This window comes from Argiope bruennichi, chromosome 5 (genome assembly GCF_947563725.1).
Source record: "Argiope bruennichi chromosome 5, qqArgBrue1.1, whole genome shotgun sequence".
Classification (NCBI taxonomy): domain Eukaryota; kingdom Metazoa; phylum Arthropoda; class Arachnida; order Araneae; family Araneidae; genus Argiope; species Argiope bruennichi.
The window spans coordinates 134,135,765-134,159,546 of NC_079155.1; the positions used below are offsets into that span (position 1 = coordinate 134,135,765).

General features: G+C 32.2%; 1 protein-coding gene across 1 annotated transcript in view; it reads right to left on the reverse strand.

Moving 5' to 3' along the window:
* Window positions 1–1,394: 1,394 nt before the first annotated feature.
* The window catches only part of LOC129968131 (uncharacterized), a 44,509-nt gene continuing 22,121 nt past the window's right edge, over window positions 1,395–23,782 (reverse strand). The window contains exons 8-12 of the mRNA XM_056081949.1: window positions 22,112–23,583; window positions 20,060–20,258; window positions 11,143–11,327; window positions 7,238–7,359; window positions 1,395–1,661 (exon numbers count right to left, since the gene is read on the reverse strand). Coding sequence (XP_055937924.1) covers window positions 1,501–1,661; window positions 7,238–7,359; window positions 11,143–11,327; window positions 20,060–20,258; window positions 22,112–23,583 — 2,139 coding nt within the window. The 3' untranslated portion in view covers window positions 1,395–1,500. The remainder of the gene's footprint in view (window positions 1,662–7,237; window positions 7,360–11,142; window positions 11,328–20,059; window positions 20,259–22,111; window positions 23,584–23,782) is intronic.

The window sequence follows — 23,782 nt, forward strand, 5'->3', positions numbered from 1 at the left end:
ATATATTTCAGAATCATAACACATTAACGAATTTCTACCTAAACATTAGAAATTAATTTTTCTTTGTCTCTTTCTTCTTTGTTTTAGGTGGCGTATTTGAAAGTCACAAGCAATTTTCTTATTTCTTGTGTAAGCCAAAGAAGCAGCATAAGTGCAATTTCTGTAACTATACGACTTTCAAGACTGATCATTTGAGAAATCACATCCTAACTCACACAGGAGAAAAACCATTTCAGTGTGGTTTATGCGGGAAGTGTTTCACTACGAAAACCAATTTGAAGGTTCACTTGAAAGTTCATAATAAGATACCGTATCATTCAATTCCAATTATATCATAATGTCAAACTTTGATGTATAATTATAATGTAGTTGGTATTTGAATTCAGGTGCATTATGATGTCACTCAATAGAATGTTCTATATATGCTTAATCCATGTGTGCTCATTTTGAATGAAATTGAAATAATTCTGAAATATTTGATTACTGAACTTTTTAAATATGCTGTTTTTGCGTTAATAATTTTTTCTGTCACTGTTGAAAGTTTTAAAAAAACCTTGAAATTAAATATCGTTATCACTAGCTAAGATAATTTTTTCTGGTCTTGATGTGCTTCGTGAAAATAGTTATGCATTTGAAAGAGATATTTTTATAAGTTGAATTTTTTTTAATGTTATTGAAATGTCATTATATATAAACAAATTAACTTTTTTATTGTGTCAGTAAAGAAGCATATGTCTCCTTATGAATTATATTCCTGCTCATACACTCAAAATTAAATGCATTCTTAATTTCAAGAAGTTGATCTCTTAGCGTCTGATGTAAAGCATTTTTAAATTAAAAATGTTTACTCTCAGTAAAAATGATTTGTTCTAATTTGTAATGAAAATGCCGGTTTTTACTACACATGCTTTTGCAGATGTATCTGATTTGGCGGACGGGGAAAAAATGAAATGAAGAATAATTACGATGGATACTTATTCGCACTTTTATTACTACAAGGCGATTCTTTTCAATATTACTAGAATGAATTCTGTTTTTATTTTCAGTACTATTCTTGAGTTTACTGAAAGCAAGTAGACTGTTTAGTAGCGTCTATACGACCGAATAAGTAGAATATCGTCTGTGGTTTATCACTTGCGAATAAAGAAAACGTGACTCTGTAAAAAAAAAGTTTCTTGTCGGCAGCTAGGGTCTGAATAGAATTTACAAGAGTGAACTCAGTCCAGAAAAGGAAATGCTTTTCAAATCTAAGGCCAGATTGCTAAGAGACTACCGTATATTGACTATATCGACCAGTACTACACGAATGATATAATGAGTTTCCGAATAATACAGCTCTAAGTTTTGGAAGGAAAAGGAAAAAAAGATTCATATGTTTGTGAGATTTATAATCGAAGGAACTATAGCTCGTTGCCTTTTACATTATTTATCAGAAAAAATTCATAATTTTTCTCTATATTAAAAACATACAAAAATATTTTTTCTGTTGATGAGGAATTTTTATTCTTCTTGAATTTTTTCTTGCACGCGATCTGTGCCTTTCAAAGAAAGCAGAGCAGGTCGGTCTTTATGACACAGAAGCAGGGCAATGCTGCTTCCATCATGCGACAAAAGGCATTCGTGGACGTTGTAATCAGCAGTGAAAGTAGCGATGTTACTGCCTGCAAATGAATATGACTTATTAAAAAAAAAATAAGTTAAACTAAAACTTTAATTCAAAATAGCAAAAATATTAGAGGCATTATTTAAATAAGATATAATAACATGCATATTACATTCACTTATTTATTTCAATAAGACATTACAAAAATATTACCTCCCTCTTTTGTATTGTTTTTAAGGGACAATAAGGGCAGTAGAGATGTAAACTGCGACAAAGTGTAAATTTCAGGAAGCCATTTACATTAATAACCACTTAATCAGGGGAGACTAATAAAAATGGTTGTAACGGGAGGTAAATGGTTAGAAACGAGAACATAAATGTGAGATAATATTACATCTAACAGTTATTGGCAAATAATATATTAACAGGCCCATATAACACGATAGTATGGTATTTCATTCCTGATAAAATACCATACTTCATAAAACAAATAAATAGTACAAAGAAGGAAAGTGTGTAATATCATGTTGCCAAATTATATATATATATATATATATATATATATATATATATATATATATATATATATATATATATATATATATATGATATTTTAAGATCTAAATTAAACCCTAATTAATTTCCAAAGTTTTATCTTAATTCAGCCCATATTAATTTCATTCTAAAATATTTTATTATTTCCTGATTCCATTCCACTTTTTCTATTTAATTAATGCAATAGAACAACGCTCTGTAAAAATACTTCAGCTAGCGGTACCCACTTTCTGAGTGAAGGGACAAAAAATTGCTGACCTAGACAAATTTTTCTAAAAGATCCCTATCAAAATCTCACAGTATATAATTACAGGAATAAATTTTTCATGAACTTTTCCTCGTTTCATTCTGTGCTGTGTTTGTGCTCGTCGCTTCTGCTTGTATATCCGTAAATCATACCTCCCAGAATGCAATAAAACGAAGTTAAAAATTCAAAGTGTCTTCGACCACGATTCTGTTTCGAAAACTATGGTGTATATATATATATATATATATATAACCAAACCAGTAACCAAAAATATAAGAATTATGCAATTAAAACTTATTATTGAAACAATCTAAAATTAAAATTATTTCGGAAACGGAACTAAATTATTTAGGAATCAAACTAAAAACTAAAAAAAGATCAGTAAAACTTCCATTATATTTAGAGAGCGCAAATGCAACTACTACTAAAACACAGATGAATCTAGACCAGCGTTTCTCAACCTTTCAGTATTTGCGACCGAGGGCTCAATCATAATTTCCATCGCGCACCCCCCCCCCCCACAATAAAATGTATACAATAATAATGTATATTGAGTATTTTTGATTCTGTTGTTAAATTATTTTTAACTAACTGCCAAAAAAGAGTAAAAGCGAGACAACGTTAGCGAGAAACCGCATCTTGCATTTTCGACAAGCCGGCGGTAAACAGATGAAGCGAATGAAAGCGGGTAAAATTTTAATATTATATTTGAAATAAAAGCCAAACAGGGAGATAACGTTAAAAGAATATGAAAATAAAAAAAAAAATCGTCAATGAAAGTTAATCTAGACGAGGTTAGCTAAATTTAGAAACTGGGAATACATTTTTTTCGAATAATAAAAGAAATAAAACAGAAGCATGACTAAACAAAAGTGAAAAAAATAAGCAATGTTTGTGGAAGGGAATCCACACGACCTATGCTCTCTCGAGCATGCGCGGAGCAAATGTTTTTTTATAGTAAGAAGAAAATGTTCGTTCCAAGTTTCAATTCCAGCCAGTCTCCTTCGAATCGATCCTTTTATCGTTATCGAATCTATAGTGAATGTGTATGTTATATATCTTTTCGTGTTAGTTGTAATTCACCATATTAAATATTCACGGCAGTAGATTTATGCAGAATCATGGATAAATTTTTAAGCGGAAGTAAGCAAGCACTAGACGATAGTCAAACATCAACAAGTACACAGACGAGCGTGGTTCCGAAAATAAAATCAAGAAAATATTTTCAAGAATACTTAAATTTTGGGTTTACCAGTGCTGAAGTAAATGAAGAAGAAAAGCCCCTGTGTATCATTTGCTCAAAAATGTTGGCCGCAGACAGCATGAAACCTAATAAACTTAAACGACATTTGGAAACGCTTCATAGTGAGTACGTCAATAAACCCAGAGAATTCTTCGAATTAAAATTAAAATTATATAAAAAGCAAAAATCATTTTTAAAGAGACTTTGTCTGTGAATAAAACAGCTTTAATTGCATCTTACAAAGTTCATACAAATAGCCAGATGTAAAAAAACCTCATACCATTGGTGAAGAGCTTATTTTGCCAGCAGCAATTGAGATTACAGAAACTATGTTTGGAGATAATTTTTCAAAATAATTGTAGTCCATACCTCTTTCAAATGATACTGTTGCTCGTCGAATTGGCGATATAGCCGAAAATGTACAGTGTCAGCTTTTCCCGAAATTGTGTGACACAGAGAAGCTTTGGCTTCGAAAGCAATGAGTCCTGGTCTGAATATTGTGTTAACTACGGTTGTAACAGTAATAAATTCTATATAAATGAGACCCCTGAAATCGAGAATCTTTTCCACACTTTGTAAAGACATGGGTTTCAGAACATTCAGCATTACTATTTTATTGCGAGGCAAGATGGTCAGCATATGGGAAATTTTTGCAACTTGTTTATGAATAAAGAGAAGAAATCGCCAATTTCCTAGCAGAAGAAAACAGATCGGAGGCAGAGAATTTTCGCGATGGTTTATTTGTGATGAAATTGAGGTACTTGATCGACATATTCGAGAAATTAAATAACTTGAATCTTCAACTCCAAGGAGCAAATACACATACGTATGTTGGATACGAGTGATAAAGTTAATGCTTTTTGTAGAAAATTGGAACTGTGGAGCAGGAATTTAAAGCAAAAAACCTAACAATGTTTGCAAATGTGAATGATTGTACTAAAACTTACAAGGCTGAAGAAGAGAATGTAAAAGTTGTTTTGTAACCATTGAAAATTTTTTAACCATGCTGGTAAAGAATTTTAAAAAAGTATTTTCTTGTTGACGACAAACTGATAGCAAGTTACGGGTTGGTTAGGGATCCATTTCATAAGACTCCCGAAGGACTCTCAATTCATGAGGAAGAAAAATTCATAGATTTCACGATAAGTGGCGAAACTAAAAGACAATTTAGTAATAAATCGCTATTTGAATTTTGGGCAGGAGTAAGGATGATTTTTCGGCACTAAAATCAAGGGCATTTCACATTCTATTACCATTTTCAACATCCAACTTTTGTGAAACTGGATTTTCTGCTATGGCTTCTTTGAAGACAAAATATAGAAACAGAACTGAAAGTGGCTATTTCTAATATGAAGCCTTCCTTCGAAAAAGTTTGCTTTGCAAGGCAGGCCCAAGAAAGTCACTAATAATTATTAAATTTGTTTTTAATTTAGTATGTTTTGATAAAGTAAGTTTTTATTTAGTAAATTGTTTTACTTTAATAAGTTATAAAATATATCAAATGAATTTTTTTTGTATGTGTTATGTGTGCTTTCCTTTCAGTCAGTTAATCAATTTTTTAAAATAATATTTTCTCTTGGATATACTCGCGCCCTCCTTCTAATGTGCTCGCGCCCCCCTAGGGGGGCGCGCCCCACAGGTTGAGAATCGCTGATCTAGACAGTTAGTAATAAAAACGAAGTTAATAGGAAAAAGTATCAAAATTAAACCAAATAAAATAAGAATCCGGTCTGAAGACTTTCTCAAGGGTCACCTTCAGTCAGGGATTCAAAATAAGGGATTTTTTTCTGTGAGGAATCCAGACTAATATGTCCAACAGTATTGATTCCTCGTGACCCGAAATTCCCCTGAAATTAAGCCTAAGAGATATACTATTCTTATAGAAAAGAAACAAAACAATAAATTAAAAGAATGCGACCACTAATAAGCAAAAGTACAATAACATAAAATAAAATAACCATGTAATAACTCTCATATCCAATTATGAAAACAAAAAGGAATAAACATACCAGCAGCAGGCATTTTTTTTTACGTAAGCTGTCCCATTCCTGTATCCCGCGCCCTAAACTGTTTATGCTAACGCCATTCAAGGTAAAAATTAGAGGGTCTCAGCGCCATCTATTGAGTTAGTTAATATGCAAAGAAAAATATTTTTATTTTAGGTAAAGGATTATTTCCAAATTATTTCTTTTTTTTATTAAAAAATTAATACTGCAGTAGTTTCTGGGAAATTCATTATTAGTTAAATTTTTAATGAGATTATTTGTTGATTCAATATAGGAAATTTTGTTATTACAAACTCTTTTTATCCTGTTAAATTGTGAGAAGATTAAATTTTTGAAGATTCGTGTTTAGATTAGAATGATAATTACAGAGTTTCGTTATTTTGAAGTTGAATTCATCCCTTTTATTGTATATACCAACTATTGTTTAATCATTAGCTATTTTGTTTTTTAAATCCAGAAAGGTAGCCTTAAGTTGATTTTTATTTCTTTCTGTTAGAATTAAATCTTTTGGATAGCAATTAGTCACTATATTGGTATTATCTATCAAAAGTAAGTCATCAATGTACCTCCATCCATTTATTAAATTATATTTAATTATTTTTTTGTCATAGTAATGTAGGAAAATATCAGCTAAGCACTTGAGAAAGCTGTTCCCTGAACTTGTTTATAAAAATTAATTCCATTAAAAACGTAATTTTCGGTAATATTAAAATTACATAATTCTAGCCAGTTATTTTTAGGAATAACACCTTCGTTTAAATATTCGTCATATATAAAAGTACAAACATTTATTAATTTTTCATGAGGTAGATTGGTGTATAAATTTTCGAAATCAAAAGTATTAAGTTTATTAATGTTATCTTTCAGAAAACCCAATACTTCTTTGTTACTATTAATTATAAAGTTATCTTCATGTTTGATTTTGTCCAGGTTATTTTAAGTATTTAAAGAAATGTTTCCCCGTATAGTAATTATAACTGCCAGTGCTACAAATCACAAATCTGAATTTTAATGTTTTTTTTATGAAATTTAACTGTTGGGAACCAATAAGAAAGTTTAGAAAACAAGTTTTTTTTTTTTTTTTTTTTTTTTTTTTTTGCGAAAGCTAGCATTCTTTTATCTAATTCCTTTTTCCCCTGCTGCTGGTATGTACTTTCCTTTTTACTTTCATAATTGGTTATGAGAGTTATATGGTTATTTTATTTTATTTTATGTTATTGTATTTTTGCTTATTAGTGGTCGTATTTTTTTAATTTATTGTTTTGTTTCTATTCTGTAAAAATGGTGTATCTCTTAGGCCTAATTTCAGGGGATTTTCGGGTCACGAGGAGTCAATACTGTTATACATTTTAGTCTGGATTCCTCACAGGAAAAATCCCTTATTTTGAATCCCTGACTGAGGATGACCCTTGAGAAAGTCTTCAGGTTGGATTCTTATTTTATTTGGTTTAATTTTGATTCTTTTCCCTATCTATCTATCAATGCATGATGAAATATTTTTGTTCTATAATATAGTAAGTAATTCTCTTTTTTATGCGACTGTTCGAAGATGAAATTCGATATTTCTTTCAGAAAATTATTACCTTTGATTGTGTCCCATAGTTGAAGACATCTACCCTGAGAAATTGAATCCCACGTTAAAAAGGTATTATTAATTGCTGTCTCAATTCTATCCACTCTGTAAGCGGGAACAGATATTACAAACCTAAAATAGAAAGGAAGCAATTTCTAAAAAAGTTATTAAAAAGTTAATCATATAATGTTCTAATCAGTAATATTATGCTATTATATTACTAATATTAGTAAATACTATATACTATTAGTAATACTTTCCACTTTCTTTTTCTTAACAATTTTGAAGTTACTCTACGTTTTTTCACACTTTCTGTCTGGATCCATACATCTCCATATAACGAACTTCCCATGCTGTAAACAGTGATTCAGTATTCCTGAAAGTCCTTAGATCATTTGCATCGAATTTGATTTCACATCATTTATAGTAGCAAGTCAAGTTTCTTCTAAAAAAAATAGACAATGAAGCTTCAAAATTTGGTCAAGAACTTGACCAATATTGCATGGTGGGTGGAGGCATTCATGTATTCTGGTAATGAAGCCATGATGTGTTTTCCTACAATTCAAGCTGTGGAGAAATCCTTACTGAATCTGTTGAACGAATTTTTTAAAATCAATTCGTGTCAATTCAAATATTGTTATAATCTCAAGCAACGCTATTATCGAATAATTTTACCAATTTTTTCAATATTCATCTCTTTTATCAATGAACGTGAATTTTCATCAGTTTACTACACGTTTCTTTTTTAAATGAATCAAAAACTTCAGAATAATTATGATAAACTTATTGCAAAAAAAATAAGTTTTTATATCAGGTTCTCCAGTTTAGACTTGCATCAACGCCTTTCGAATGCTTATTTATTTGCCACAATGCGATGTCCGTAAATGAATCCATTTCCACTAAGATGCAGCTGAAGTGAGTCATTTACGGAAATGAAACAAAAACAGAATTTAGAGGATTTGACGCGATTATTCGCCGTTTCTCTTTCAGTCACTTGTTATTCCACTACAACTCAAACAGTTAGGTTATTTCCTAATCATATCTTGTATGCCATCCAGAAATGGCATTTCCAGAATGTTTTTTACAATTAGATTAAGGTTTCCATGATTTTCCAAGCATATTTCAATTTTACGACATAAAATGTAACAAATTATTACATTTTAGATATTTCATGAAGGTAATTTATTTTTGTATTGCAGAAAGATATTTTTTTCCAACTTTAAACTCACTAATTATTTTTGGTTTTCTTCTTTTACCACTTCTGAAGTTGAGATTGTTGTAATTTTTCTTTTCCCAGTAAAATACAAATATTTAATGCAGGTGACTGCGTTAAAAAGTCGATTTTCGTGTGAAATTATGAACTTTTTTCTATAATATTTTTAATGTTTGAGCAGGTTTCTTTATAAAGTCGTTAGAATTTTACTTCTGAGTCTGTTTTGGAGGGAAGTTACATTGATTTTATATTTGCATTTACATACGTTTTAATACCATTTCGTATCTTTAAATGGGATTCTATCAAATATAGAATAAGATAGAATGAGACTCAAGAGAATTTCCTTGCGAAAAACAATATTTGATACAATAATTTTTCAATTTGTTCTGCAGCTTTTGAACTAGAGAATAAGTAATCTATTCATTTAGAGATATTTATAGTTATTTTATTGCTTCACAATGTGTTAAAAAAAATTGAAAATTTAATGTTATTCATGAGTTGAACCCTAATATTTAAAGAATGGATAGAAATACAGCTTACTTTTTAGTTCAGAATCTAGACAATATTTTTCTTAAGCTATTTGCAAACTGTTAAACAAATCATTTCTTAAACTTCTAAACTAAAAGATTGGTTGCTTTTTAGAGAAAAAAAGACACTAGTTTCCAATTTTTAAAGACTTTTTGCCATTTAAGTGGTATATTTTGGTTTCATAGAGGTGTTTTTTCCATATTTTTTATGCGAATATTCAAATATTATATATACACTCATGTCCAAAATTAAGATCACAAAAATATTTTTCAAAGTAATTCTAAATGGCTACCAGTAAAATTTAAACAAATTATATTTTATATATTTTGAAGGACCGGTAATCCGATATTAACCTTTGTTGTGGGAAGAAATGTTGTTTAGCAGTAGTTTTGGGGGAACTACTGAAATTAGACCGTTTAGGCATCTGGGAGTTTTGCTTGCAATTTTGTGAATATTGCATTAAAACAAAAAATTTAACCTGTTTCCAGTGAAAATAAGTTCTCATAATCGTTTAGACGATTCCTTGAGATGGAGAGCCGTTGGCAGGCTTGAAGCTGGGCAGTTTCAAGCGGAGGTGGCTAGACGGTTACAAGTGGCACCGAAAGTGGTATCCAGGTTGTGGAATCAATTCCAAACAAGTGGTACTGTAACCAGGAAGGCCGGCCAAGGCCTTCACAGAGCAACGAAGCCTGCACAGGATCGCTATTTGGCATTGAGCGCACGACGGCATAGGCTGACAACGGTTGTCAACTTGCTGGTGACCTTGCTGCTGCGTCTGAAATAAGAATTTCCAGACAAACAGTATACAGACGTCTAGCAGAGAGGGCCCTTATTGCCCGGCGACCAGTTGAGGACATCTCTTTGACTGCATCCAACAGGAAAGCCCGGTTTTTGTGGTGCCGAACACCAGTCTTGGGTACAGCAAGAATGGGGGCGTGTTCTTTTCAGTGATCAGTTGAGATTTACCACACAGGGTGACACTCGTCGAATCTTTATCTGGAGAGAGCGAGGAGCTCGCTATCATCCCTCCTACTTGAAAGAAATAGACAGATTTGGTGGCAGAGGAATCCTTGTCTGAGGTGGATAATGTTGGGCAGTCGTACACCACTCCATCTTCGATGCGGGTACTGTCAATGCAGATCACTATAGGAATTAGATCCTTGAAGCCTATGTGAGGTTGTTCCGGGGTGCTTTTGGACCAGACTTCATGTTTATGGACGATAACACGCGCCCACACAGAGCCCAGATCGTTGATGATTTTCTTGTGGAAGAGGATATTCGACGTATGGACTGACCCTCGAGGTCACCGGAAATTCAATCCTATTGAACATGTGTGGGATGGTCTCGGAAGAGCTAATGCACAACGTAACCCCCTTCCTAATACCCTCCAAGAGTTAAAAGCCGCGCTTTTGGAAGAATGGGCTTTGTTGCCCCAAGCATTTATTGACACCTTCATAAACAGTATGAAAGATCGTTGTGAAACCTGTATAGCAGTGCACGGTGGTCACACTCCATATTTGACAGGCATTCCCCGAGATAAATGTTTTATCTCTGATTCATAATGTAACACTTTTTGATATACCCTGTTTCTTAATTCCCAATTAAAATCCTTTCCATGTTGTTGTTATGTGTCTATGTTCTTTCTTCCATTGTAGTGTACCTCTGTGCCAAATTTCGTGGCAACACAGTGAATAGTTTTTCATTTTTTGCAAATTTTATGTTTGTGACCTTAATTTTGGACATGAGTGTATATATATATATATATTTCAACGTTTTTCAAAAAATTCATCTCGAACGTAGTCGCAAACCTTAGATAGTATGAATATTTTTATGAATCCTTTATTTGAGAATAAACATGTATCAAAAATGGGACAATGAAGTTAATACAGGCTCACCTACGCATGCCGATTTAGTATTGAATGCCATAAGAAAAACTATTCACTGTCCAAATCACAGATCCACGTGAAGCAACTGTCAGCGCAATGACGTTAATCATGCCTCTGTAACGTTACATAAATTTACACCACAAAAATTCAGGATTATTAAGCGTTTCTGAATAAATCGGATCTAAAGCTTTTCTTTTTTTTCAAATAAGTCTTGTGGAGTTGTCCCATTTTTTGAAAAAATTTGACCTGTTTTCATTCAAAATTTTTATTAGTGAAACAAGTGCATACCACTCCTGTCCATTTTGTATATTCCAAGCGTGAACTGCCCCTCTCTCTGTAGATGCAAGTATTCTTTCCGATTCGGAGCATAAAGTGATGGCAGTGATATTTGAATAAGGTCTTTTTTCCCACACCATGCTCCCAGTTGTTGTATCGTAGGCTATCAGAAAATTAGGAGAGGAATCCAGCAACTCCTATTAGAAGAGAAAAAAATTGTATTAAAGATATGCCAAGGATAGCATTAAAAGTGAAACTGTTGGTAAAAGTAATCTTTTCTCGACAATTTAACTTGTTTTAGTTGGTAGATTCTTTATAAGAAGGTTACATATTGCAAAGGTTCTCATGATATGATTTCGGAAAATTTTTTGCAGATTTTTACAAATTATAGTGCCTAAAAATCGAAACTCCCTCTTAGTTCAAAAGTTATATATTTATACACTATCTACTTTGTGCTAGAATTCTAAGTAGATAAAATATCTAGTTCAAGGGGTGGTGGGGTGGAAATGGCGAGAGGCTGAAATTTATTTTGCTTTAACTTCCTTAACATTGAAATAAGAAAAATCAAATTAGCCGAATTAGCGACTCATTAATATATATAATTTTTGTATTTAAAGTTTTCCAATAACTACAGTTGCTGAAAGGAATAAAAAGTGATTTTAGCTCCAAAGTTCAAAGTAACTTTGATTGTTTCTAACAACAACACTTTATGTTGTCATTGTGAAAAAAAAAATAGAATAAAATTTTCTATTTTCATTTCATTTCCATTTTTGAAATGATTTAAATGCATATGGACTAAATATTAAAAGCTTGAATAAAACTAATTAAATAAAAATAATAGAGGAGAAAGATTTAATGACAGCTTTATGTAAAGGATAGTCAGCTCAAGAATTTCTAGAAACTGCGTGGTTTTTTCCTTTTCTTTTGAATATATATATTTAAATTAACTTCGTTGTTCCGGACAATGCTTATTTAATGGTTCCTTGGTCTGATGTCGTCTGCCTCGTTATTGAGAGTATATTATAGTGAAATTATTGTAATAATAAAAGACAACCGTTATGGCTTTAACCCAAGTATGGGGACTTTTATTAACCGACTAATAGTCATTAATCACAGAAAAAAATAGGCAAAGATATTCAGGTTAGATAGGCTATGTTCGCCAATGACATGTTGGTAAGTTTAAAGTTTGTCAATTGCATGCCGCCCAAGAATATCTTTCAAAAATTGATGATTAAATCCCCCTTTACTCCAATTTATAATAAAAATTAAAATATACAAGTGCCTAACAGATGAGATGTTAATTCCAACATTAATTAAAAAAAGGAGACTATTTTCTCCTCCAATATAAATGAAAAATTAAAAGATAAATTCATACTTTTTACCATAAAGTGTTTTTGTTTGCATTAATTGAAAGAAGAATTAGTACAAACAACAGTTAATTTCTTCAAATGTTTTTAAAATTTTAGCTTTTGTCGACAGATGCAAACTTTCTGTACTTGCTTAAAACTTCTAAGTGTTGCAATGATAGAAACTCTGCAACAAGCCAAGATTTATGCATTATTTTTTATAATATTTGTACTTTGATTTTGTATATTTAATAATAATTGACTGTAACAGAGGTGGTGCCGGTATCTCCATCATTTACCCCTCAGGATATAACGTCAAACTCAAAATACCCACTGGCCAAATTGTTTCAAACTTCACAAGCGAATTAATCGCTATTAAAGAGGCTATTACCCATTTTCGCTCTCATTCTCTAAACGACTCAATAAAAGAAATTGTGATTTTCTCAGACTCAAAATCAGCACTCGAAGCCATACATAACGGTAAAACAACAATAACGCAAGAAATGAATACCCTTCTCCATTTACTAAATGTACCTTGCACTCTCCAGTGGATCCCAGCTCATGTTGGAATTGAGGGGAATGAATGTGCAGATGCCCTTGCAAAAGAAGCAAGCGACGAAGATCAACCTCGAGCAGTCACCTGTGCAGATGCGAATGCTGCCGCCAGGCGAAGGATCTACAATCAGCATCTTAGCAAGGCCCCGATCTAAACTGCCCAAGAAACCTTTCCTCTACAATAGCTAGGCTACGTACTGGACATTTCAAGGGCATGAAGATCTCACGAACCAATATAAAATCCTATCCCATCTGCAAGTACTGTTCTCATTCGCAACTCACTCCAGATCATGTTTTTGACTGCCAGGCAATTATCGGTTCCCTCTTTCAACTTGGAGCACCCCCAATCGAAATCCTCCATAGCCATCGGGCTCTAGAACTTGCAGATCTTGTCACCAAGGCTTTTGGAGCACTCTAATTAGGGATTGCAATACCGGTATACCGGGATACCGAATACCGGTATTTTGAGCCATTTGTACAATTTCGTAATACCGGTATTCACATGTTTAAATACCGGTTTTTCGGTATTTACTAGAAATTTTTTAAATTGTCTCCACTATATGTTCAGGGATCGCCAACATAGCGAAATAGTAATATACGTTTTTGCTTTTATGTCTCCCTAACGGGCGGAATTAATTAACTAATTAATGGCTTAAAACTAAATTAGAGAAACATGGATTATCCCTGAAAGAAGAAATTGTATCCATAATGACTGATGGAGCAACAGTTATGAAAGAAGTTGGAAAGTGGATTGGTGCAAATCAGCAATTGTGCTATGCTCATGGAATTCAGTTAGGAGTAATAGATGCATTATACCAAACAGTAGAATCCAAATACTGTGGATATAGAAACTTCAGATTCCAATTTTGAAGAGAGTAAGAGTGAGAGTGATATTGACAATGAAGATAATGACAATGTAATTGTTGAAGAAGATATTTCTCATGAGGATGAAACATTAACCTATCAAGAATCGCTTCCTATAATTTATAAAGATCGAAAAATTGTTAAGATATTTAAACGTTCCCCTATAAAAGATGACATATTACTAAAATACATACTAACTGAAAATAAAACAGAGTATATGTTAATATTAGATTTCAAAACACGTTGAAACCGTTTACTCCTAACATCACACATCACACTAGAACAGCACACATCACTATCTGAAGTTTTTATATTACATTGAAAAATCGCACAGAAGAAAGGAATATCGAAATATAAAATGTCTTATGGTATTTACATAATTATAATGATTTTAAAAATGAAAATGAAAAAGAAGAAAAGAAAATAAGCAATTCAAATCTGATTAAGTTTATAGTAAATTTTCTTAAAATTTTTTACACTCAAACCTATCCACATTCAAATCAATTCGGTTCAGTTATCGAAGGTTATGATGACACTACTGACGATAGTGAAAAGGAATTGTCTCTTGAACAAAAATTAGAATTAGCGATAAATAAGAAAATTTCAATGAACCAAAATACAAATCAGAAATCAGCTATATCCAAAACCATCCGATAAGAAATCGATTTATTTGAAGATGAGGGATTTAGAGGTAAATACTTGGAAAAAAGTATATCGTGCATTGCTAACAGTACCACTAACTATCATAGACGCCGAAAGAGCGTTTTCGACAGCTAGTAATTTTTGCACAAAATTACTTATCAGGCGTAATAACAGTACAATGGATGCATTATGTTTTTTAAGATCGCATTTCAAAAATTTGTATAAGTACCATAGACTGAATAGTGATATTTACAATTTTTTGTGGTTTAAATAAATAAGTTATTCCTTTACCTTTTAATGATTCTTTATATATGGTTATAATTTATGTTACAATTTTTTTTTTTGTGATATTTACCCTTTCTAATAAAACTGGCAAATAAAACAAAGAAACACCTGTGGTTTCTTTTTCTAAAATTTCTAATACCGGCATTAAAACCGGTATCCCGGTATTAAGATTTAAATACTACCAAAAAACGGTATTGAAATTTTGGTCCAGTATTGCAATCCCTAAGTCTAATCTTTTGCACTAGCACTGTATGCATAGACACGACAACAACAACAATAATAAATACTGAATCGTGCGATAGCAGTAAAGAGACATAATTTATGGTTGCTTCAAAATGTTATATTGCAATTTTACTTTATCATATACGAAATACAGAAGAAGTATTGCAATCGTCAAAAGATTCAAACTCGAGATTTTGATGAAATGCCCCGAAAAACATTTTGCATTTGTCATTTTTTTAAAAATTTTATTTTTGCATTATGTCTGTCTATCTGCCAGTGAAAACGATAACCCGAAAACGCTTTGAGATAATCGGATGAAACTGGGAGCACAGACTTACGGCCAAATTTATAGATTCCCATCAAATTTGAAAAAAAAAAAAAAAATCAACTCACTGCCGGCTCGAATACGAATGAACTCGATGATCGGAAAACGAAAAGAGCCTTGCAAATAATAACTGATAGCAAAAGTTTAGCATCTAAAATATAGAATTATATCAGATTTTGAACTAAATCTGTCAAGCGGTTGACCATCTAGGTTTGTACATTCGCATGCATTTAAGAGCGATAATTTATCCACTTAAATCAATGAAATTCGGTATGTTATCTTGTGACTACAGCTGTAGTTTTGTGTCAAATTCGGGACCGGCAAAAAAATTCTCTAAAACACATTAACAAGACTGATTCCATAAAAATGCCAGATTCCAGCCAATGATCTGTATTTTATAACCATCATTTACCAACGCCATACGAAGTATACGCTTCTTACCCAAGATCCACAATTTTCTGACGGGAGGTGGAGTGATGGAAATCAATTGAAATTTTGCGAGAGTGTTTCGGTGAGACCACTACCACTATTTTTTTTCTAAGGATTGAAAAGAATTTGAAAACAGTTACTAAAATGATAAGACCTTTTGCCTACCAGCTTACTGAGAGGACTTTTTTTAAATTATGAATTACACAGATCAACACATACTTTGATGCCGAAGATTTCTTTGAAACTGATTTTATGTGTTCCTTTTAACACAATATTATGCGATTCCATGATGTTTTCCAATATTCTGAATGCCTTACTGATATCATAACAGCATTGTAGAGCATTTCTCCTAGTGTAGATATTTCATGCGCTGGAAATAAATATGACATTAGTTTTGGCTATTACCTCTTTCTTGCAAGAAGTGACTGAAGCATTATTTACTTTAACACATGAAATTGATATAGGACTCAATTAAAGAAAAAAACTTCCTCTAAATAGATTCTATGAAATATTTAAACTAATTGAAAAAAAAATGCAGAGCACTCCTATAAATCTAAAATAATATAATTAACAATTAGAAATCAGAATTATCAAAAACAAAAGGAAAAGATAGTTTGCTGCACTCCGAAAGCTGATATTCTTGATACGATCTGATATTCTTGAGTGAACATAGTTTAAATAGTCTCTTTGTACATTCCAACCGTAGCAGGATATCCTGTGAATATCCATTTATCTCTGGTGCAGACGCTCTTCTGTCATTATGTCCACATGATAGAAGACATAATGACCTTTCTTTGTGATGTGAATTTTCACAAGAAACACTTTAAATGATAGCCCAATTGCTGAACCTTTATGTCGATATTGCAGTCAAGGGCTCTGAAACTTTTAAACATATTTTTAACTAAATCAATATAGTTTACAGTCATTCGGAAAGTTTTAAATATGAATGAAAATGTTTGAATGAATTATAGCATTATATTGACTTTCATCCATTACATGACTTCCTATGTAAGAACATATGCTAATATTCTTTCTTTTTCTCTTCATATGGCTCTTCTGTTTGAGGGCTAGATATTTCTTGAAAATTTGAAATTTATCGTAATTTAACTGCACTGAATTCCCAAAGGTAGAGAAGTAGGAAAAAAAAAACAGTTTTTATATTCGAAACCAGAGCGCACTAAATATACTCAAAATAAGTTAAACAGATTCCTGACTTTGAACGAAACAGAAAACTTTTTGTTTGCTTTTGCAACAGTTTGAGTATTTCGCAGTTTTTGGAATATTCGAATCACTGACATTGGCAGCGATACACAAGGGCAGAAATGATGATTCAGTTTAGCATCCATTGAAAAAAAATCAGTGAAAGCGAACAGACCATCTCACAGAAACAAGCGTGCTTTGTGTAGCTTTTGTTTTGTTCATTGACTCATAAGAATTTTAAATTAATTTATTAGAAAAGAATATATATTTTCTCAGGAGGGGGGGGGATATTATTGATTCTTTGCAAATCAAGTGGAACCAACCAAATATATCATTTGTCACATGAAAACTTTGCTTTCAAAATTTGCTTTGAAAACTTTCTTGATTTCATTTTGTTTTACTGTCCTAGTTATCCAAATTTTTTTACAATGCATTTATGTCATATGTCATACATAAAATTAGAATAATGATCAAGATTTGTTTAAAGGCAAGTTTGTTTTCTCTGTGTAATATTGTTTATTTTGAAACAAAATTTTATTTATGATAAATATTAGTGCGACCCATTCTTCATTGGACTTTTTTTGCGTCTCCAGAACTCTGTTCGTTTGAAAATGTTTTCCTGCGTTTATGGACAACTCTTTAAAATAAAATTGCATATTGTACTTAACAATGCTATCAAGTGCACTAAAGTAATTAAAAGTCAATTAAAAAGTAACGCACAATCCACTGCCATTCGATAATTCTAAATACCAAAGAAATGAAGTTTTAAAATTAAAAACTTTGTTTAGTTAATCTACTAAAGTAAATGTCCCTTTCTGTGTCTCTGTTAAAATATCACGAATGTGCAATGATAGAGTTCCTCTGAGCCATTTTGGATTTGCACTTCGAAAGATGCTGCGATTTTCCGAGTTACGAAAAAAAAAAAATTGATGGCGACATTATTTTGGAATCACAGAATCTTCATTCTCATTCTCAAAAATCACGTCATCTCGGAGTCCTATTTTTTTTCCTCTTAAAAGTCGCAGCGTGCTCCACAGACGAAGAGACAGGAGAATTGCAAGTGCTAAAAAACATCCGTTTTGTCAAGATCGCATGCCACAGCGATTCATCGACTGACACTCTGGTGTGGACGCTGGTGCTCCGATTCCCGAACAGTCCCGACATCATCGGATTTTTGTCTGCTTGAACTATATTGAACTATATTGATTGAAATATAAGGGAAACATGTTCAAAAAAAAAAAAAAAAAAAAAAAAACAGCAACAAATAACTCAGTATGCATGTGAAAGAATCGTATAAGGATCTTATAAATAATTTTTTGAATGAGCATTCATGTCGTGAAATAAAAATGGCTGCTGTTCAGTGAAATCATTTGACCATATGTTAAATAACATTTACAAAGTACAGAAGGAGGAATGAGTGACAGAATTTCACTTCCTTAATGCTCATCATGACTGAATGAAAGTGTGTTGTCGCTAGAGAAGCATGGTTATATGCATATTATATGGAAGATGGAATGGAAAAAAAAGAGGATTATTATTTTAAAAATAGCTTCGGAATGAAGTTGGCGTCCAAAAGCGAACATGTTTCACCGATACAAGAAAGACTCGAGTACTTCTCTTATTTGTAGCTAATTCCTGGTTAAATTCTTAAAACTAAATACAAATATTGAATAGAAGCACGAACTTGCAGCATATTTTCATGTGATTAGTTCAAACATGAAGCAGTTACATTTATCGAAATATTTTATAACCATTTTCCAAGTTTAAGCATCTCTAATAATTTTTTTGTATGCTTAACACATCAAAGAAATTGGCTAGAGGTTGTCACAGCATCAGAGAAAATAGACAAAATATTAAATTCCCAAAATTTAAACAAGTTTTACTATCAGGAATTTAATTTATATGGCAATCGGCTGATATGCAAATTCTAACAGATATATAAAGATAATTTAAAAAAAAATCCTAACTGAAGGGATCTGGGTACATTTATATCTTCAACAAACTGATTCTTCCATTTTCGTTGAAAAAAAAGATTAGAAATTGCGAAAAATATAGAAATGTATAATTATATAGGCTTGAAAAGTTGAAAGTTTATGAATCATTATTTAACAATCAATATAACAGATTCTCTTATGGTAGAAATAGTATTTTTTTTTGTCTTTTTTTCGAAGCACGTTTCCTTCAAATTAGTATGCATTCTATTCATTGAGAATCGTATGAAATTTTATACAACAATACTTACAAGTATTATACATCTATTAAACATATTTTTATTTTTTTCTGCTCAGTGCTATTAATCTTTAGAGGCTATTTATCTTGCAGAATATCCTATAATTTCAAAGATTTTTAAATGACACGATATTCATTATTTTTAAATTTTTTTTCCTTATTAGCATATTTAAATTAAGCTCGTTGTATTTAATAAACGTATGCTTATATATTATGCTAGTGTTGCTGCTATTTTACTCAAAGTTATTTTTCTGAACGTACCAGTTTGTGGTTAAGACTTAAAAACTATTGCATTACGGCACATATTCGATTTGCAATTAAAAAACAAATACTATAAGAAAAATTATTTTTTATATTGTTTTATAAATAAAATAAATCATTCATTTTATATTTTATAAATTTTCTATCGGATATTAATTTTATTTGCAAAAAAATTATTTTTTGCACATAACTGAAATTTTCGCTTCTCATGAACTCCCCAGTTTCTTGAAGAGTTTGGAAAGGAAAGAAATGTAATTTCATTTCTGTGCTTTGTAATCACATATTGCCTATTTACATTCATTTCCGTTTCCCCCTCTGATTTTTGTTTAATTAAAGGAGGAGTCTGATCAGACTGTCGATTGTTGATAATCAGAGAAAATGTTGCGCAGAATGCTACTATTCAGAGAATAAATGAATAGTAGTGAATCCCGGATAAATGTTTAAGGAAGAGATCGTTTTTCGCTCAAGAGGGTCGGACACAGCAGTGTCAACATCCTCCGCACAATTTTGTCAGTTCTGCCATTGTATAGTTGCCTTCCTCTTACCACTATAAATAACGAAAGCAACACACCTTGGAAGTGGCAAAGAGCAGTCTACCATCACCGCTGAGCGTGGACAGCCGGACGATGAATTCGTGGTGTGGGACGGCGAAGTGACGCAGCAACACTCCACTCTCTATGTTCCAAGCGAAGAGGGGGTAGGGCTTCTGGACAGCATCCCCAGAGACGCATACTTCTCCATTCTCACTCACCAGTAGGCAGTCTAGTTGCCTGTGTACAGAGAAGCATTCATGTACCTAAGGATCACAAGACGCCTCTTTTAATATTTCCAGCTTTAAAAACCTTAGATACTTTATACTAACACTTTTTTTTTTTTTTTTTTTTATGAATGAAAGATCAACAGAATTATCCCTTCTCAGAACAGTAGATATTCGTTCCGTAATATCCATGAAAGCGTACAGGGTGATTCAAAAATTAGGATCAATTTTAGAAATCTGTAATAATTTTTTCATAAACGAATGAAGATTTAAAGACGACATTTGTGTAAAAAAGGATGAAAAAAACGGATATTTTTGTTCTGAAATGAGAATTTGTAGGTAGCGCATGCAACGATTTGAGCCAGTAAAATGGTTTTGTAGTTATCGAAACAATGGCACTGGTCAGAATAACGACTCGCGTATCTTTAATGTCTTTCCACCGCCCAGAAATTCAAATTTAAGACAAAGGGGCAGTCTTTTTCGTATCAAGTAACACAGTAAGAACTCGTATAACGCGTGATTTGCATAACGGGCAAAATAAAATGTAAAAAAGTGACTCGTTTCAAAGTAACTCATTCACAGAACGAGTGGCGAGGAGGCACTGTAATTTTAAAAGCTGGATTGGTCTGTATCAGTCTGTGATGAGCGCTTGTTTGAAGAGAACCTTTATATTTATGTGGAAGAAGTTTTGGACGGATAGGGGTGAAGAACACGATTCAGAAGGCTTTGTACAAGTGACCATGGATCAATAATAGACATATGTGTTTCGGGCCACAATTATGAGGTTGAAAGCGGATAGTAACTACATCGATAAGCTGGTCGATGAATGTAGTCAGATCTTATTGATCCCCATGCTGTGTCACAGCAGAAAGCTACGAAGGAGATTTAGTCAGGAGAGGAGAAAATAATCGATTCGACTGGGCAACAACCTCCATTTCAATAAGGTAGATGATGAAAGCGAAAGAACTAATAGTATCGTACGTCGAGAAGCATCATCCTAATAAGGCAGTAGTAATGCGCTCTTTGCATTTATTTAACGATAATACTGTATCTCGTATTCGCCAAATTTTGAAACGATAAAATAATAAGATTTTAAGGTAATTTTCTCGTAAAAAAACATGCATCGTGAATGCTAAATTTCATTATTATAAATTTGAGTATTTTTTTTTCCGAAATAATACTCATTTTCCTATTTTACATGGATTTTTGTGGAAAAAATTGCTTTGCTTAAAAAGTGAATTACAAGCAAGATTCAGGAACAAATGATGCTCATTAAGTTACTTTCCACTGTATTTCTATTTCAAATATTTTGTCTTTTAATTCAATTCTAAATATACATGCAAAATATTTATAAGCATTTCGTTAATTTTGGTTCTTTGTTATTTACTATTGAGATAGCGCAAATATGTGGAATTTATAATCCAAATTATTAAGACACATACAATAAATTGTTTATGCGTGAAACAAAAATAGATATTTTAGAAGAAGGGATTATTTGTAGCTCGAAAGTTTTCACAAGCTAAAAGTTAAAAGAAACCTACAAAAAAAGTAAGTTATGAATAGAGTAAATGAAAATAGTTTGATTTATTTTTATCAATTATCATAATTTTAAGCAATTTACATGTATTCATGCCTACTTTCTGTTTTTTAAATCTTACATTTTTTATTTCAGAGAAGAAATTAATATTAACTGCCTTCAAAATCAAACTTCAATTCTCTATCACTTTTTAAAATAAACATTATTTTTGAATTATATTTAAATCAGAAAGATGAGCTTTAAAAGAATATCAAACCTGCAAATCATATTTAAAATATTCATTGAAGGAACTTACGTTTGAAAATAAAAGAGACAAAATCATTACTCACCTATTTTCCCCCGGAAATATTCTATTAGCCACATGTCCAGAACAAGTATCGAATTTTAATATTTCATCATGACCTTCTGAAATAGCAAGGATACTTTTCCCATCTTCTAGGACACTTACGCCTTGAGAAACATCAATCAGTTCCTTCATTCGCGTCTTGATCAAACCTTTGGTCATATCCAGAACTTCCATCTGATTATGGTGCAATATTAGAACTTCAGAGTTAATTCCTAAAGTTTTTAATCCCACAACACATTCTTCTTCTTTAAAAGACAGCAATTTCTTCGTCTGATTAGCATTCCAGCCTGCTATTTCACCTTTACTGCTGGAGTACGTTACTAAATATGTACTGTTTTTATGCAACCAGGCCATTCTTTCGAGTGAATCTTTGTTTTTGGAAGGCGAAGGGAACAGTTTTTGGGCGTCCACAAGGGTTCTCATGCACGGACCTGAGGTGTGAAAACTTGGCACTGGAGGGGTGATGCTGGATCGAATCAGCTTCTTTACTTTCGGATATTTGATATTGCTCTCAGGGTCTGAGAAGTAACCTTTGGATCTGCCATAGAATTGAGTATAAAGTTGCCTGCCGTCCGTTCGAAGAGCATAGGCAGACAGCTGAAGGAATTTTCTGAGAATGTCGATTTCTCTGTCGTCAGGATTGCGTCTTTTATACATTTTTATCTCTTCCAGAAGCAAATAAACATCACCGCAAGATATGCGCTCGTAGAGCCAATTGTGGTTGAAAAAGTTTCGGCGGACAGAAATATTCAACCTGATTTGTAGATGAGTTACTTCTTCCAATTCCCGCCATCTTTGATGCTTATGCGTCGTTTTGATGGCATTCTTCACTCTTTTATTATTTGCCAGTTTGTCGTTGTCACTGCTGTTGATATATTCCAATGTTTCCTGCAAGTATACTTCTAAATAATCTTTACCCAAATAAGTTTTGCAAAGCTTACGAAATAATTGGCACTTGTAATGTACAAATTTGTGACCTTTCCTATAAAGCGTTCTGAGAATTGGATTTAAATGATATTTCAGGTAAATCAATGCGAGTGGACAATCGTAATTAGTATCACACTGTTCAGTAGTAGGTAATAATATCTGAAACATTTCGGATTCTGTCATACCATTCTTAAACGTTCCCAATGTGGCAAGAAATTTATTTATTTCTGAAATATCCATTGTCTTGACCATTTCATTAATATAATCGCAGAAAATCTCATAAACGGAATGCTTTATCCAAAAGCGTTCCGGAATTCCTAGTGTATGCCATTTGCTTGCTATATGGGCAAATATGTGTGCATAGCGAGGATAAGAATTGTCTGTAAAGCAAATCCGAGCAAAACTTAATTGAGACTCTGTCAAACGGCGGCCTTTGACAACTAGTAAATGCTCAAGTATATACAGGGTTTCTTCAACGTCTAAATCGGGAACTTCTAAATAATTGGACCCATCATCAGGTAGGCGTTCCTGAAAATGAATAATTTTAAATTTAATACTAATGATAAAACTGTTTTTTCAAGAAAATTAAGTAAACAGAATTTTTCCCCGTTTCGTCGTATGGTATAATCAGTTTCAAGACATGCATCACGTAGGGAAGACCAAGGCTGGTTTGTTACACATGGTAAGTTGCTATATTTGAATTTTAAATTACTTGTTTATTGAACTC